Raw genomic sequence first — 17950 nt, forward strand, 5'->3', positions numbered from 1 at the left:
AGAGAGAGAATCCCAGTTTCCGTGCTCTCATTGTGGAGCCTGAAGCAGGACTCGAATTTAAGATGACCTGAGCTGAAACCAAGAGTCAGATGCTTAACTGACTGAGCCCAGGTGCCCCTGTAATTTATAATTTCTTACTGACACTTACAAATTATTAGCCCTGACTTTTACCCAGATAATGTATCCTGTTTAAAATATTTTCAATATATGCTCCTTGGCATTCTTAAATTTGTTGGTTGACAAAATCTGTATGTTTCTATTACTCATATATTTACATGCAAAAGCTTGACATTTGTCCTTATAATGCCTAGAATAGCATGTCTGCCATTACCTTATAACCAAAGAAATGGCCTGGGTTATCCATCTAAAGCAGGGTTTCTCAAACTTGACACTATCAGCATTTGGGACCTGATAGTTTTTTGTTGGCGCTATCCTATGCACGGTAGGATGTTTAGCTTACTCAGTGACTTCTGCCCACTAGATACTATTTGCAACACTCTTGCCTGCCCCCACTCATGAAAATCAAAATAGTCTCCACCCATCTAGAGAGATCCCAAGGTATGTTTTTGTAAAAATAAGGAGCCAGTCCTCTTCTTTGGATGCATGTCAGTCTGTGCCCTGTTCCCTCCCATGCCACTTTGTACTGTCAACTACTTGTCATGACAGTTCTCAATTCCAGACTTACCCTGCTGTCTGAAATCTTGCCCTGAGAAGACAGCTTTACCAGCTCCTTATTTGACAGCAATCCACCCAAGTGGAGAAGACACTGGGAGATCTTCTTTTAGTAATGGACTTGTAATTCTGCAGACACACCAAAAGTGATTCAGGCAAAGAAATGGTCGAAGTTACTTGAGTCAAGGTTTGTTTGTTCTAGTCATTGCAGAATATTAGCCTTTTGTTTGTGATAGCTGTCCTTTTAATAAACGCTAACAGCCAGTAACATTTTGTGTGCTTTCCTATGCTAGGTACTCCACATTAACTCAATCCTCCCAGCAGCCTTTGAAGTAGATGCTGTTACCTTGTTTCAGTCAGGAAGTTGAAGAACAGGGAGGTTTAGTAGCTTGCCCAAAGATACAGCTAATAAGTGGAAGAGCAGAGATTCAAACGGGGGCAGTCTGACTTCAGAGCTCATGCTCTAACCATTACACGGTTTTGCCCTCCTTTCTCCACTGCTTTTTTTTCTTTTTAAGCTTTATTGTATGATTGACATACAATTGAATCACTTTGTTGATTTCTACAAAAGGTCTTGCTGGGATTTTGATTGGATTGCTTTGAATATATAGATCAATTGGGGAGAATTGACAACAATATTGAGTTTTTCAGTCGACGAATACGGTGTTTCTCTCTCTATTTATTAAGTGTTCTTTCATTTGCCATTATTTTGTAGTTCTCAGCAGCTGTATCTTAGACATGTTTTGTTAGATTTATACCTAAATATTTCGTAATTTTTTTGTGTGGCGTTGTAAATGGTACTATTTTTGAAAATTTATTAAAATTGTATTGTAGCAAATTTTATTATCAGAAATTTCAGTTTCCTGCTTGGCATGCGAGGGATGGTGGGATCAATGCCCACGTTCTCCACCAAAAAAAAAAGAAAAGAAAAAAGAAATTTCAGTTTCCAACAATTGTTTTTTTCTTTTTGTACCTTGACTTTGATTCTGTGACCTTGCTAAACTCACTTGTTCATTCTAGGAGATTGTGTAGATTCTTTGGGATTTTCTCTGTGGGCAGTTTTGTCCTCTTGCAAATAGTAGCAGTTTTATTTCTTCCTTTTCAATCTATTCCCTTTCTTTCTTTTCCTGGCCTTCTTGCACTTGTTAGGACTCCCAGTATGGTGTTGAATAGTAGTGGTAAGAGCAGACATACCTGCTTTGTGCTCAATCTTGGAAGGAAGGCATTCTTTCCATCACTATTCAGTATGTTTTCAGCTGTAAGGAAGTAATCCACATCAAATCCTCTCTCATTGTAGACACTGCGACAAAACATTGAGTTTAGCTGTACGTTTTTGGGTAGCCAAGGCAAAAATGACTTCGTGCATGAAATTGAAGTCCCACTAGAACTTCAGTCCTAGGCTTTTTAGAGAGCTGGGAGGGAAGTTGATATTTTCCCCCCTACTTTAAAGTCAGGAATAACAGCAAATGTGCCATGATCACACACTATAACCCGGGTCCCCTGATCTTGCAGTGCTGTTAAAGACAGGTAACAAAGGAGTTAGAGGGAGAGCTGGGTATTCAGGTCATGAGGTGACCAGGGGAGAAGGTGGCTCCCAGTGGAATCTGAGGAGTGGCTGAAGCTTTAAGATAATTATGTTTGATAATGAGTATACATTTTCTTGTAAGTGGTACAATAGGCCTGCACCGATTAGCTATTTATTAACCCTGAAGACTCACCAAGAGACTAGACAACTGGGAGTGGAAATTACTGACTATTTAAGCAAAAAGAAGATTTCAGGATGGCTAGCTTTTCCTCATTCAAAGGTCTTAAGGACATTGGATTAGAGTCTTGGTCAGGGAAATTCATATGCAAAATTCTAGTAAATTTCTCTCTAAATATCAAGAGACCAGAGTAGTATGCACTCAGACTTATAAAATGTGAGTGACTATGCGGGCAATAGGCAACACTGTTTAACTGCTGATTCTTCCCCAGGAGTCACCTGTGACAGTACTTGTTCACCTGGCATTCACCTGCTAGAATAGTCTTGCTAGAATTACTAAATGATTTGAAAAAAAAACCAAAACTTGTATAAAAATCAATAAAATATCATGGAGAAACAGGCACCTAAGTTCAAGCCTTGCTAGAAGGCATCTTCTAGCCACAGTATGTGGTTTGTCCAAAGCACTTCAAAATACAACTAAAATCACACTGCTTCTCCATGATGGCCATTTACCAGAGATAATTGAAACATTACTCCTCACTGGGGTATTCTTTGTTGTTGTTGAGAGTTTGTGCAGTTTAAAAGTATAGCAACCCCCTCCCCCATGCAAAAAAATCCAGCTCTTCCCAAGTGTTGCCACTGAACAAACATACAGGTTTCCATTATTGTAAACAATAATAAAATTATCAACAATAAAGACTTTTTTTTTTAGAGTATACATTTATTGGGCTTTTATTTATTTTTATAATTTACATCCAAATTAGTTAGCATATAGTGCAACAGTGATTTCAGGAGGGGATTCCTTAGTGCCCCTTACCTATTTAGCCCACCCCGCCTCCCACAACCCCTCCAGTAACCCTCAGTTTGTTCTCCATGAGTCTCTTCTGTTTTGTCCGCCTCACTGTTTTTATATTATTTTTGTTTCCCTTCCCTTATGTTCATCTGTTTTGTCTCTTAAAGTCCTCAGATGAGTGAAGTCATATGATTTTTGTCTTTCTCTGACTAATTTCACTTAGCATAATATCCTCCAGTTCCATCCACGTCGTTGCAAATGGCAAGATTTCATTCTTTTTGATTGCCGAGTAATACTCCATTGTATATATATACCACATCTTCTTTATCCATTCATCCATGGATGGACATTTGGGCTCTTTCCATACTTTGGCTATTGTGGATAGTACCGCTATAAAAATTGGGGTGCATGTGTCCCTTCGAAACAGCATTCCTGTATCCTGTGGATAAATGCCTAGTAGTGCAATTGCTGGGTCATAGGGTAGTTCTATTTTTAGTTTTTTGAGGAATCTCCATACCGTTTTCCAGAGTGGCTGCACCAGCTTGCATTCCCAATATAGACTGTTTTTTTGTTTTATGTCCAGATTTAATGGATATTTACATGATGTAAATGCCCAAAATAGGTAAGTCTTTCTGTAGAGTCAGAAAGTAGATGAGTGGTTGTCTAGGAATGGAGGAAGACCTCACACTGGGGATGTGTTAATCTTACGTTGCTAGCATAACAAATTACCATGAACATTGGCTTAAGACAACACACATTTATTCTATTTATTAATTTATCTTACAGTTCTAGAAGTCAAAAGTCCAAAATGGGTTTCATGGGGATAAATTCAAAGTGTTGGCTAAGGAGAGACTTTGTTTTCTTTGTTTTAATGTTCATTTTTAGAGAGAAAAAGGGAGAGGGGAAGAGAGAGAACCACAAGCAGGCTCTGCACTGTCAATGTGGAGCCCACACAGAGCCCGATGTGGGGCTTGAACTCACAAACTGTGAGATTGTGACCTGAGCTGAAACTAAGAGCCAGATGCTTAACCAACTGAGCCACCCAGGCACCCCAGAAGAGACTTTATTTTCTTGACTTTTGCAGTTTCTAGAGATCACCTAGTTTTCTTGATTCATGGCTCTTTTCCTCCAGCTTCAAAGCCAGTAATGATAAGACTAGTTTCTCATTCTCTGTCCCCTCTGTGGTTCTCTCTTCCAGTGACCTCTCCCACTTTTAAGGACTCATCACATTGGGCCCATCTGGATAATCCAGGATAATCTTATCTTACTTATTTATTAATGTTTATTTATGTTGAGAGAGAGAGAGAGAGAGAGCGAGCGAGCACATGTGGGGGAGGGGGAGGAGCAGAGAGAGATGGAGAGAGAGAAAATCCTAAGCGGTCTCCATGCTGTCAGCCTAGAGCCTGATGTGGGGTTTGAACTCACGAACCATGAGATCATGACCTGAGGGAAAACCAAGAGTTGGCCACTTAACCCACTGAGCCACCCAGGTGTCCTGGGATAATCTTATTTTAAAATCAGCTGATAAGTAATCTTAATTCCATCTGCAACCTTAATGCTTCTTTGTCACGTAACCTAACATACCAGGCCACCCAGGTGCCCCTGAGGGGAACATTATTCTGCCTATCACAGGGAAAATGGAAAATGAATGCTAATGGTGATGGTTATGGAGTTTGTTTTTGGGAATGATGAACATGTTCTAAAATTGATTGTGGCGATGGTTGCACAATTCTGTGAATATACCAAAAACTATTGAGTGTGCTTTGTGCTTTCGATGGATGAATTAGTATGGGATGTGAATTACATTTTAATAAAGCCAAGTGTGTATGTGTATTCAGTATTTCTAAAACCGAATTCTGTAGTCTTCTTGCAGCTCCTCTTCCTGAATTCCTGAATTAACTAAATCTCAGTTAATGACACCTTCCTCTATCAGGTCAAGCAAACTTTATGGCTATTATCGATTGCTCACTCTCCCTCATATCTTATTCAATCTTTAAAAAAATCTCCATTGTTTTCACTTCCTAAACAGTTCTGCAGTAGTATCCCTTCTTCACAGTCCTGGTCTTTCTTAATGTGACTGGATCTTTACCCCTAAGGAGGACAGGTGTTTTTTTTTAGTTTGGTTGGTTTTTTGGCTTTACTACTTCTTTGGCAGTGAGATGACATTTGTGGACCACTCTGAAACTAGTTATATTAAAATACAGTTAAATGGCTTAAAAAATAAACCTGTGATACAGTAATATACGTGTCTCTACCGCTGTGATGAAATCAAATGACAAGATCTAAAGGTGAGCCCTAATAACAACGACGGTAATTTCGAATTAAAGAAGAGAATAGCTCGTATTTTGAGATATCTGCATCAACTGTGAGGTGATATGAAAGTATCTGTGATTTCTATTGGTGACAAAGGCACGGTCCTGCTGATGGTACTGGGGTTTGTTGCCAACACATAATTGAAGGAAATGCTACATTTCGGTTAGAGATCAGGGAAAACCCCAGTCAGCTGCCTCTCCTTTACCGTGTCTCCGAGGACCACGGTCCCAGCCGCGCCCGCCCGCCCGGCTTGGGGTGTGAAGCCAGAGAACCACCGAGCGGCGCGCTCTGGCTTCCTAGAGAGGAAGCACGTGAGGCGCGGGCCCCGCGGCCCGTCAGTGACGCGCTTCCGGTCACGCCGCACATTGCGCCTTTTCTGAGGTGAGTGGTGGGTTCGTTCGCCCGGTCGTCTCCGCTAGCGGCGCGCCCGTCGCCGCTGGAGGAGGCTGCCGCCTTGGTCCCTGAAGCCGTGGAGGAGGCCAGTGGAGGCCGCTCGCGGGCCAGCGCCGCCGTCGCTCGGGTGCCGTCGCTCGCCCCGGCCCGCGGCGCCCGCTCTGGGACAAGGAGGCGGCGGTTGGAAAAGAGACGCCCCGTGCGCCAGACGCAGCTGTAGAGCCCTGCTCATTGGGCCAGCCACTCCTGACCTAGCAGCCGAAGGCCAGCTGGTGCTCGGGGTTCCCGGGATGCAGTTGTAGGGGACACCAGCGTGGGCTCCGCCTTCAGGGAGCTTTCCGTTTAATGGGAGTCACGTAGTCATTAAATCTGACCAGTTCACTCTACCTGTTTGTAACCCACCGGCTGCGGCCGGTTGCTTTCGGTCGAAGACTAACGCCCTGCATGGCGTCCTCTTATGCGACTTGTATCCGCTCGTTTTGCAGCACACTCTCCTCGGCTCTGCTACGGCCTTCCTGGCCATTCACCTCCAGAACATGGTTTTTTGTTTTTTGTTTTTTGTTTTTTTTTTAACCTAGTTAATTCCTATCCCTAAATGTACCCATCTAGGATAGATTCCCCGGGAAGTAATCACAATTATGATCTTATTTATGAGATTCGTTGATTAATGTGTGCCTTTCCTTCAGACTGAGCTCCAGACAAAAGGGGTTACACCCTTTTCTCCTGTCTCCACTGTATCTCACACTTGGCCTGGAATGAATGAAGTCTACCATAAATGTTGAGTGAAGAAAGCACAAATCAATGCAAGAGTATAATCTCTATCTGGGAGACGTGGTATACAGGAAAGTGAACAAAGTATGAGTGGAGTGTTTAACATGGGGAGCTGACTTGGTTTGTAGAGGATGTGAAGGATGACCTGGCATTACCTGTGGGAAGGGCCAGGCTGCTGGAGAGTATCCTAGGCAGAGAGTATCCGTTAAAAAGATCCTAAGGTTGGAGCAGAGTAGTTCATACAGAGACAACAGCAGGTATAAAGATCCCGAGTTAGCATCGTAGAGGGAACGGAAAGAAGGCCAGAATGGCTAAATCAAGAAGGGTGGCATAATGTAAGGCCAGCAGGAAATTACAGCATGCAATGAAGTTAGGGAACATGCTGGTTTTGGGGCAGAATATGACCGCTTAGCAAGAATACAGTGTCTGTAGGGGATACAACTAAAATAATAATCCAGACATTTTGCATGTTGAGGTGGCTTTTCAGGGTCCTTTGCTAATGAGTTTTGGTAATCACTGGGTCCTAGAATGGAGTGATGAGCAAAAAGATGCCTGCCCCAAGGTCCAAGAAAAGGAAGACTTCCCCTTTGATTCTTTTTCTGAATTTTCTCGGTGACTCTATCCTTCTATATTAACTTCAGAATCACTTTATCAGGTTTTAAAAGAAAACCTGTTGGGATTATGATTGGAAGTGATTTAATGTAGTTACTGAACATGGCCTTTGGAATTCTGACAGATCTAGTTTGGAATCCAAATTCATTCATCCACTACCTTGTGACCTTGGTAGAGAGAATTATTCTCTTAGCCTGTTTTCTCATTTGGGGAGAAGAAAATTCAGAGGATTATAGTGAAGACTGAATGAAGGGGTGTGTATTTTACATCTCAAAACTTATTTTTTTAACTTGTTATGTTTCTCAGTAAAAGTTTATTTTTAAAAAATAAAGGTCTGGGTTTCCTTTTCCTCTTGTTAGGTTTTGCTTTAGTTTGTTTGCTTACTTGTTTGTTTCTTTGGGGTTTTTTGTTTGTTTGTTTTTTGCTTGTGTGTACTCCTATTCCCCCTGTACTCATGTCTTATGCAGGACAGGCAGCATTGCTCTGGTGCCTGAGGGCAAGTTACTTACTCTTTCAAAATCTGTTTCCTCAGCATTCAAACTTCATTGTATAGTGTGGATTGAAAGAAGAAATATATGCCACTTACCCAGTGGGCATTCAGTAAATGATGGCTGGTATTATTATTGGCAAACAGGTTTGTTGGTTTAAAGGAGAGCCTTTGACTGGGCCAAGCTCACTCATGGTTCTCTTTGTTTCTTCCCTCAGCCTCTGCCCTTCACTGAGAGGGAGCCCAGGTGATGGCAGCCATGCCCCTGAACCCCTGGCACCAGGTGAGCTATGACTCCCTCAGGTCAACCTTCGAGAGATTAATCTGAAGGAAATGGGTTATGAGAGGGATAATTCTGGCAAGACTCTTAGAACCAGATCAGCGGGAAAGTACCTCTTGAGTCTTTCTAGTAGGACTGAATGTTGGGGAGAAAGTTGATGGTGAGGGGCTGAGCAGCCAGGAGTCCTACAAGCGTTGGCTGGAGAAAGTGTCCAGGAAATCAGAAGTACAGCCTCCTGTACTCCAAGGATCTCTGCTGAACTGGTTCAGTAGGGACCACAAAGAAGGGATCTGTGAGAATGAGGGACTTGGCTGATGGTAGAAGTATCCACTGTTAGTAGGAGTGATCGAGATCAATGAAGTTGCAAGATTCTTAGGAGGTGGGAGAAGAGGGCTGGTAGGAGGAAGATGAGAAGAGGGGGTCTATAGTATTTGTCCTTCTAAAGAAAGGAGTTTGGGCTTTACAATCAAGGGAAATATATCCTCCTTAAGGTCAGTGCTGCTGACTAAGGTGAGGCAGCAGCAGACTATGATACAGAAAATCTGCACTAGGTCAAATCTGCATTAGGGCAGGTCACCTGAATTTAGGGATCCCATCGGGCCTCAGTGGTCTTGAGCCAATCAGTTAAACTCTTTGTGTCTTAACAGACTTCATCTGTAAAGTGAACATTAAGTACCTTACATTTGTGGGACTAGGAAATTGATTTCTTGAGTTGTGGTTCACTTTTGGACTGGTGAGTTGCTGTGTTGCTTTACCATTTCCTCATCCTGGGATTTACTTATCCAGTGACTTAGCATCCATGAAGCATATCCCAAGTCCCAGTCTTGGATTTCTGACATCTGGCAGGTCCCTCTCCCTGACTTTAATCCAAACAGTATCTTCCATATAGTTTCCACCCTCTTCTGATCTTCTGTAAGTACTGGTGAGTCACTGGTACCACCATATCACTGTCCTGACCACTCAGTTTCCGGATTGCTGAGCAGTTGTTGACCCTGTTCTCTCTTGATACCACTTCTAGAGAGGCACCAAGTCCAGCTCCTTCTGCCTGCTATCTCTTCCACTTGTCCTGTATTTTGTATTTCCATCTTTCAGGGTTTGTCATTCCTTCTCTGGAATTTTGTCAGCAGAGCATTCCAGTTAGTTTCTCTGTGTACAGTCTTGTGCCTCCTTCTCACTGTCTGCCTGTCACCTGATGCAGTTCATTTTCCTGAGCTTGGACTTTATCCTCTCGTCCTGGGTTCTTAAATTTTAGTGTGCTCCAGAATTACCTGGAGGGCTCATTGAAGCAAAAATGCTCTCCAGTGGGGCCTATCAGTTTGCTTTCCAAAAAGTTCTCACTTGATGCTGCTGCTGATCTGGGGATCACACTTTGAGAACCACTGTTATGGTTAGTGGTGACTCATTAAGTCATTGAGTTGACTGGGCCAGGTTATCATTAAAAAATTTTTTTTTTAAGTTCATTTATTTTTGAGAGAGAGTGCAAATTGGGGGAGGAACAGAGAGAGAGGGAGAGAAAGAATCCCAAGTAGGCTCCGCACTGTCCAAACAGCCCAATGCATGGCTCAAACTCATGAACCGGGAGATCATGACCTGATCCTAAATTAAGAGTTGGACGCTTAACTGACTGAGCCACTCAGGCACCCCAGGGTGTCATTTAAAACAATTTTTTTTTTAATGTTTATTTTTGAGAGAGAGTGAGAGAGAGACAGAGTGCAAGCTGGGGAGGGGCAGAGAGAGAGAGAAACACAGAATCTGGAGCAGGCTCCAGGCTCTGAGCTGTCAGCACAGAGCCTGACTCAGGACTCGAACTCATGAACTGTGAGATCATGACCTGAGCCATTTTAAATTGATGATTTTATGTGCTGGCAGAGGATGGATTCAGTGCAGGACAGCCTGGAATTGGAGCTGTTTAAGTGTCCCCCAGCTATTGAACTAGTGTACTGATTGTGTGATGGTGAAGAAGAGTTGGACTGTAGAAATATATCAGCGGTGAAACTGGCAGGATCTGATTACCAACTGCATGCCAGAAATGAGCAGTGATTGGGGGCGAGTTAGTCTAGGGTGAAATCTCAAGTTTCCAGTGGAGTCTGGGCTGAGATTGGTACCATTAACTGAGGTAGGGAAACAAAATTGTTGCTCACTGTGCCAATTAGTTTATATGATTTAGAAAAGGAGCCAGTTTCGGTTTGAAGATAAATTTGGTGTAGTTGGTGGGTCAGACATATTAGGTCACCAGGGAGTCTGAGGCAGTGCTGGGACTAGTGGAAGGTGGGGATCCACAGAATCAGTTGAGGCATAAGAAGGTGGGAGGATATTCTTTGCATGTTTAGGTAACCAGTTTGATACCAAAGTCTGAGGAGTATAGAGAGGATCTAAACCAGATGCTAGAACTTTCTGGGAAGATAGAGCCTCAGGGCCATCAGAGAAGGGAAACTGGGGCTGTTGAAAAATCATGAGACTTGGTTGGTAGAAGCTATTATAGATTGTCTTGGAGGTATAAAGAAAAGCAGCTAAAAGAGCTGCCCAGAAGCAATTTGATTCCAGAAGTATATTCTCCCAGGAAGACACATCAGGAAGTCTGTCAGAATAGACTGCTCCAGGCAGCACTAAGCTTTCTCTGCTGGACGTTCTTGAGCACAGGCAGGATAGTTCTTCAAGCACAGATGGGGCTTAGATGAGAATGGCTCATCAGAGCAAACCATGAAATTATTCTTGTTAATGTAGGCTTGAGGTTTGGGGCAGAATGAACACATCTGGGAACACATGGATTAGCTGGGCACTGAGGCAGTGAAGGGGAAAAGAGGTCCTGACATGCCACCTGTGAGTGGGTGTCTAGATCAATTGAAGCTAATGTCCATTTGTAGGTATAACAGTAAAAGATTAAAAGTAGTTACAAAACCAAAGAAACTGCTTTAGGAAGCTCAATTGATGGGAAGCTTTCTAAGGTTTTTGAAATGTTACTGTGTTTTATAATAGTACAATTTATGTCCTAATGGAAGCTCTTCTGTTAGAGAAGTTTTAGGTTTTTGGTTGTAGAAAGTCATTCAATGGTCTAACATCCAGTTCTTTCACTTTTTCTCATTAGTCATCCCTAATAGGACCCCTCCCTCATACTGTACCCAGGCCGAGTCAGAGAATTGGCTCTGGGGCAGCAGGAACTTCTTGTTGTAGGAGTTGGTGACCTTTGAGGACGTGGCTATCTACTTCACTGGGACAGAATGGACTTGTCTTTCTCCTGGACAGAAGGCCCTGTACAGAAGTGTGATGCTGGAGAATTATGGGAACTTGACATCCCTGGGTAAGGTTGCTTTCCTCCTGGGACTCAGGTGTATGCTTTCCTGTTTCCTTCCTTGTTTTCTCCTAATAGGCTGGGTGTGCAGTGTGGAAAGGGAGTGGTTGTCTCTGGTATCCTCCAGTGTGTGGCTCCAGGGCTGAGACTGAATGACCCACTTCAAAGGTTGGTGGATAGGGAGAGAGCTTGGATCAGTTTGGTCCCAATGTATGGAATTGCTGTCCCCTGGTAAGAGTACATCCCATCCTCCCAGGGGCTCTGTGCAGTAAGGAATACTTAGTTTCCATTGCCAGAGTTAAATTCTTAGTTCGTCTAGGGAAGGGTGTGACCCCTTCCCTGTGTTTACATATATGTCTTGTAGGATCTCAGTAACTTACCTACTCTTGAGTAGGAAGGGTCATAAATGCTCAGTTTCTTCTTTATCAGAATCTTGGCTTTCCCCAATCCTGAGCCCTCTCCTGCAGATCTTACTCTTATGGAGGCTCTTAAGGTTTTCCTTATATTGAGACAGCAGACATATGTCTGAAAGGTACCACTTTCTCCCCTTTTCAGGATATCAAGTTCCCAGACCTGCCCTGATCTCGCTTCTGGAGGCAGGGAATTTGCCATGGGGCCTGGAGGCACAGGATAACCTATCTGCAGAGAGGACCAAAGACATCTGTGAAGGTAAGCGAGGCAGGTTGAGAACAGGCACCTATAGAGCTTGAGAGAGCAGTGTATTTTAAAATGAACCATGCTGGGAAGGATTTAAATAAAATGGATTATTTCTCCTAATAGGTAATAATATGAAACTTTTCCCGTTAATTTTAACTCTTATCAAGATAACAGATTCCTCTTAATCATTTCATGCAATTTTTGAATCCATTGCTCTTTTCTGAGTTTCAGCATTTCCTGTTTTAGTAGTCCTCCTTCTTTGGACAGGATGGATTTGTTCAAGGGCAGTTTTCAGCACTTGCCGTGTGCCAAGCTTTGTTTTAAGAAGTTCTGGATGATACATGCTATGGAGACAGATGTAAAGAGCTGGGGGGAAAATGTGTTAAGTACTGGTGTTGGTATGTAGTAGTGGGCTGTGGGAGCACAGCAGAAGGAGAACTTGGAGGAATTCCCATGTAGAAGCTCGGGTAAGCTTCTTCAGTGGCAGGCTGTATGTGCCAAATTTGACTTCTTACAGTGGATCCCATGTGGAAAAAAAGAAGGTGGATTATCTGGCTTGAGAAAAGCAATAGAGGATCCAGTAAATCATTGTGAAGAATTTTGCAGTTTAACATGCAGGACAATCACCGGGGGAGCATATTTAATCTAACTTTATTTATTTATTTTTAATGTTTGTTTATTTTTGAGAGAGACAGACAGAGTACAAGCAGGGAGAGGCAGAGAGAGAGGGAGACACAGAATCTGAAGCAGGCTTCAGGCTCTGAGCTGTCAGCATAGAGCCTGACGCGGCGCTTGTATGCACAAATTGTGAGATCATGACCAGAGCCGAAGTCGGATGCTTAACCGACTGGGCCACCCGGGTGTCCCAGTGGGGAGCATATTTTAAAATGGGTATTTCTGGAATATTTGTCTATCCTAGTAAGCAGTGGAAGAGCCTGAGGTTTAGACCTCAAACCTAAGCGAGACTTCCTAGAATTTGGGGCTGGCAGTTTACAGTATACCCTCACCCCCTTTACTCAGCCAGCAATGGAGATGAATATAGTGGGGTGTCTTACCCATCGAACTTTGTGTGAAAAATCTAGATTGCAGAGTTTGTGGTGGACCTGAGGGCTCTATCCTAAAGAACTTAGGGCATGGGAATAGGAAATGACAGAGCAGGTAAAACCAATCATGCAGCAGGAGCAGTGACCCCTGTCACAGTGACTTTGCCTCTAGTGACACAGGCCCATATTTGGTTGCATTTGCAAAGTATTAACATAGTATGTGCTTTGGATTGGTCTGAAAGAAATTGAAGGAATAAAATCTTATTAAAGTATTACTATATGTCAAGAGTTAACTTTTGAGTGAGTGAATTGGATAGGGGATAGTGGCACTGCAAAAATGGAAAAGGAAGGGTGCCTGCATGGCTCAGTGGGTTAAGCGTCCCAGTTCTTGATCTCAGTTCAGGTCTTGATTTCAGGGTCATGAGTTTGAGCCCTGTGTTGGGTGGCGTGCTGGGCATGAAACCTACTTAAAAAGTTAAAAAAAAAAAAATGAAAGAGGAAAGAGTATGTGTGGAGCTATAATCGACCAGATCTTATCAAAACTTGGTCATCAAAGAGGAGAGTTGACTCAGATAACACTAGGAAGTCATGACATAAAAGGAGCTTTTTAATTCGTGGAATTCAGATGTGAGCGTAGAGTCTGAGGTTCCTTTAGAATATGTATAAGTGGATGGCCAGAGCAGGCCATGGAGAAGGCAAGTGTAGAGTCTGAGATAAAGGTCAGGTCTACAGATGTAGATGCAAGTGTACTCTACCAGAGTTTTAATTGAAATGACACCCAGAGAGAACAAAGGGCTGAATCTTAAATGTTAAGGGTTATTTAATTTTGTTGAGAGAGAGGGAAGAGAAAATAGGCAGAGGAGGGTCCCTATGAGGGAACATGGAACTGAAGCCAGAGGTAGGAGTTTCAGGATAGGTATTTTGCACAGAGGGAGGGAGTAGGAGATGACAAAATTGAGGCAGCACTTTAGATAAGTTTATTTTGGTAAGTTTAGAAACGGAATATAAGTATATCAAATGTTTGTCAAACTTTTTTTTTATTATGAGCCTCATGGGGTATTACATTTTACATCAAAACCCTTACTATGTACTCTGAGACTGGAGTATCAAGAAACAACATTTACCTTGGCATTGCAATGTACGTGAATACTGTTCTATGTTAGGCTAGTGTATTTCATTTAAAAAATTGTTTTCATTTAAAAAATGAATTTCATTTAAAAAATTGACACAATGTCAATTTCTCAACTAATGAGTAGGCAGTTTGATTAAACATTACTATAAGAAAAGCTGGATGTGAAGGGAAGATTGTTCAGGTCAAGTGGATTTGAGGATCTGCAGAAGGAGGTTGGTGATGAAAAGGAGGGTTGATATAGCTGGTAGAGTAGTGTAGCAGGGGAAGGGGAAGACATGGCATTGGGGTGACTGGGAAGTGTGACTTGAGAGGGCAGTGGATGGCTTGGGACTAGTGGGTGTGGAAATGGAAGGGAAAGACATTGAGGCCACTGCATCTGGGCAGTTGTGTTCTTTCAGCAGGAGGGTGGGGGTAATGGCTAGAGACCTAGGAATGTGGTTGCTTAGAAGAACTGTTATGGGGAACTTGATCCAGATGAATTGCAGAGTATGAGGTAGCAGGAAAATAGAGTGTTTTGGTCATTGATTGCTCAGTCCTGGTTTTATAGCAAGAAGGAGGAAGGGTATGAGAGCAGACCACCAGATCTCCGTTGTCATGATCACCCTTTTCCAGACTACTGGTTTTCCCATTTGCTTCAGTCTCTGACATCTCCTCTCCCACTGCTTTCCTCTTAAGGGTTCTTACTTGTTTAACTCACACTCAAAGGATGAACTTGATTAATGAGCAGATGAGTCCCAGATAACCCAGATTAATGTTAAAATTAGTCTGACAGGGGCGCCTGGGTGGCGCAGTCGGTTAAGCGTCCGGCTTCAGCCAGGTCACGATCTCGTGGTCTGTGAGTTCGAGCCCCGCGTCGGGCTCTGGGCTGATGGCTCAGAGCCTGGAGCCTGTTTCCGATTCTGTGTCTCCCTCTCTCTCTGCCCCTCCCCCGTTCATGCTCTGTCTCTCTCTGTCCCAAAAATAAATAAACGTTGAAAAAAAAAAAAAATTAGTCTGACATTTTGTATAAAATAGATTGACTTTAACTTAGGTAAAATGGCATCCAGTCTTTTGGAACACAAATGCCATTTTATAGGTGTCTGTTTCTCTTCCTTTTGCTAATATGAGAAGGACTGCTCTGCAGTCTTGATGTATCTAAGTAAACTGAATTCTTTCCATATAAAATCTCTGCATTTTTGAGATTCAGACTTTTGTGAGAGTCTGATGACAAGACAGGAATTGTCAGCAGTTTTGGGGTATTCATTGACATCTATGGACCTGCAGTTAATAACTTCTAGGGGTGATGTCCTGCAGTTAAGAACCTCTGAGTGTGATTTGTTTTCTTTGTCTTGCCACAGCCTAGTGCCTTTAATGCTCAGTGTCTCCAGTCTTTTGGGACATTTGCAGGGTATGAATTTTTTAAAAGAACAGTTCATGCATCACCTTTGTATCCTGACTCTGTTCTCTTGTACTTGCCAGCCCCAGGGTCACCACTTGCTCTTGGGCCCTTTGCCTTTGATATTTTGTAGGCCTATTACTATGATAAGGTCAGAAGATTAAACACACTAGAGAGAAGTCATTAAAAAAATACGGAGTCTGGAAAAGCTTAGGAAGCAATCTAATGTGTGCTGTGTATACCAATACCCTGTTTCTCCTCAACTGTTCTCTGTGTGATACTTGGCACTTTTATTTTAGTAGCCTGTTCTTGCTAACAGTCCGATGTGGGGGTTGGAATTGTAATCTCTAAAGGCCCTATAATTTATTTTTTGTTTATTTGTTTGTTTGTTTGTTTTAAAGGCCCTATAATTTTTGATGTTAGTTTGTTTCTAGCATAATTCTCAGGTGGCATTTGTGTTTTCTGTTATGTTAGATACTGAGACCAACATTAACAGTGAGTCCACATCAACACAGGGAATTTCTGAAGAAAGAGATGTCATGTTGTCACATGGTTTGCAGAAGAGTGTTCTTCAGGGAACCAACTTGCTAGAAACCAGTGAACTGGAGAAACACCAGGAAATCTCCACAGTAAAAAATATTAAAGGAAAGGCTCCAAGAATCCACTGTGCAAGGAAACCCTTCATATGTGAGGAGTGTGGGAAATGCTTCAGTTATTTTTCTTACTTTGTTAGACACCAGAGAATTCACACCGGGGAGAAACCCTTTGAGTGTAATGAGTGTGGAAAAGCCTTTAATGGCAATTCTTCATTAATCCGGCACCAGAGAATCCACACTGGAGAGAAACCCTATCAGTGTGAAGAATGTGGAAGAGCCTTTAATGATAATGCAAATCTGATCAGGCATCAGAGAATCCACAGTGGAGACAGACCCTATCTCTGTGGAGAGTGTGGAAATAGTTTTACCAGTAGTTCTGAGTTTGTTATACATCAGAGAATCCACACTGGGGAGAAACCTTATGAGTGTAATGAGTGTGGAAAAGCTTTTGTTGGTAATTCACCACTGCTTCGACATCAAAAAATCCACACTGGAGAGAAACCCTATGAATGTAATGAATGTGGCAAAAGCTTTGGAAGGACTTCTCATCTTAGCCAACATCAACGTATTCACACAGGGGAAAAGCCTTATTCTTGTAAAATATGTGGGCAGGCCTTCAATTTTCATACGAAACTAACTCGGCACCAGAGAGTCCACAGTATAGAGAAACGCTTTGACTGTGTAGATTGTGGAAAAGGCTTTAGTGCTCAGGAACAATTAAAAAGGCATCTAAGGATCCATATTCAGGAGTCTTCCTCTTTATGTGCTGAGTGTGGAAAAGTCTTCACTAGCAAAAGAAATCTTCTTCAGCATCAAAGAATCCATACTGGCCAGAAACCCTATGAGTGTGTCAAGTATGAAAAAACCTTTAGGACTTCTTCCAAGCTAGGTCATCATGAACATGTCTACCCCGGAGAGAAACCTGTCCTGGACATTTGTCATTTTGGCCTCCCAGAATTTTTCACCCCCTTTTACTGGTAATAGTACAGTCAATTTCCTTTTGGATTTCATCTTCCACTCTAGTGGGATGTGTGACACAGGCCTGGCCACAGATTCCTTCCCCTAAGCTATAGTTATTGGTTCAGATGTCAGTAGTTCACCCACAATGGTCCAGTTAGAGCCCCAGGACTTGGTAAGAATTAATAGGAAGAAATGCTCTTCTTTTTTTCCTTAGTCTTACAGTGGAGAGGAAGTCTTAGAATCTTGTGGAGACAGAATAAAGTTAACAGAGTCAAAGAGGAATCAGAGTTGAAGAGCAATCACCCTGGAATCTTCTGTTTGAACAACTGCGTTAAATCATATCTGAAGCCAGAAATACATCTGGGTTTTTTGATTCCAGTAACCAATACATTTAGCTTTGTTTTTGTTCTGTTGTGTTTCTTTGTTGTTGTTCAAGCAAGTTTAGGGTAGGTTTTCTTTCCTTGCAACAGAGCCTTACCAGCATAACAAAAATCTTCAGGGATAACAAATCTTAAGGAGAGTGTTTTGTGTTCCAGCAGTTCCTGTGATTGTAACAAGAATGGAAAACCCGTTGTAATTCAAGAGCACGGGCTATATCAGGACACCAGTATATAGAAGTTCTAGCTATTTGAGGGGCACCTGAGTGGCTCAGTTGGTTGTGTGTCTGACTCTTGATTTCAGCTCAGGTCATGATCTCACAGTTCGTGAGATCAAGTCCCAGGTCAGGTTCTGTGCTGACAGCATGGAGCCTGCTTGGAATTCTCTCTCTCCCTTTCTGTCCCTCCCCTGCTTTGCTTCTCAAAATAAATAAAAACTTAAAGTTTTTTTTAGTTATTTAAGCTCTGTGACAAGTTTCAATGTTACTACAAAATTAT

The 17950-nt window shown here is 42.5% G+C and overlaps 2 protein-coding genes across 4 annotated transcripts in view; both read left to right on the top strand.

The window, feature by feature from the left end:
- Positions 1-6488: 6488 nt before the first annotated feature.
- On the top strand, positions 6489-17756 carry LOC124511466 (zinc finger protein 19-like). Its single transcript, XM_047078725.1, has 5 exons — positions 6489-6728; positions 7962-8026; positions 11195-11321; positions 11868-11981; positions 15994-17756. The coding sequence occupies exons 2-5, from the start codon at positions 7994-7996 to the stop codon at positions 17094-17096; spliced, it is 1377 nt and encodes a 458-aa protein (XP_046934681.1). The 5' UTR covers positions 6489-6728; positions 7962-7993; the 3' UTR covers positions 17097-17756.
- The window catches only part of ZNF23 (zinc finger protein 23), a 33804-nt gene continuing 27752 nt past the window's right edge, over positions 11899-17950 (top strand). For all 3 annotated transcript variants that reach the window (XM_047078722.1, XM_047078723.1, XM_047078724.1), the window contains exon 1: positions 11899-11981. The gene's annotated coding sequence lies outside the window, so the exon portion shown is untranslated. The remainder of the gene's footprint in view (positions 11982-17950) is intronic.

Source organism: Lynx rufus, unplaced genomic scaffold, assembly GCF_022079265.1.
Source record: "Lynx rufus isolate CCGP_SWC_20201006 ecotype Redwood Valley unplaced genomic scaffold, mLynRuf1.p SCAF_16, whole genome shotgun sequence".
Lineage (NCBI taxonomy): Eukaryota > Metazoa > Chordata > Mammalia > Carnivora > Felidae > Lynx > Lynx rufus.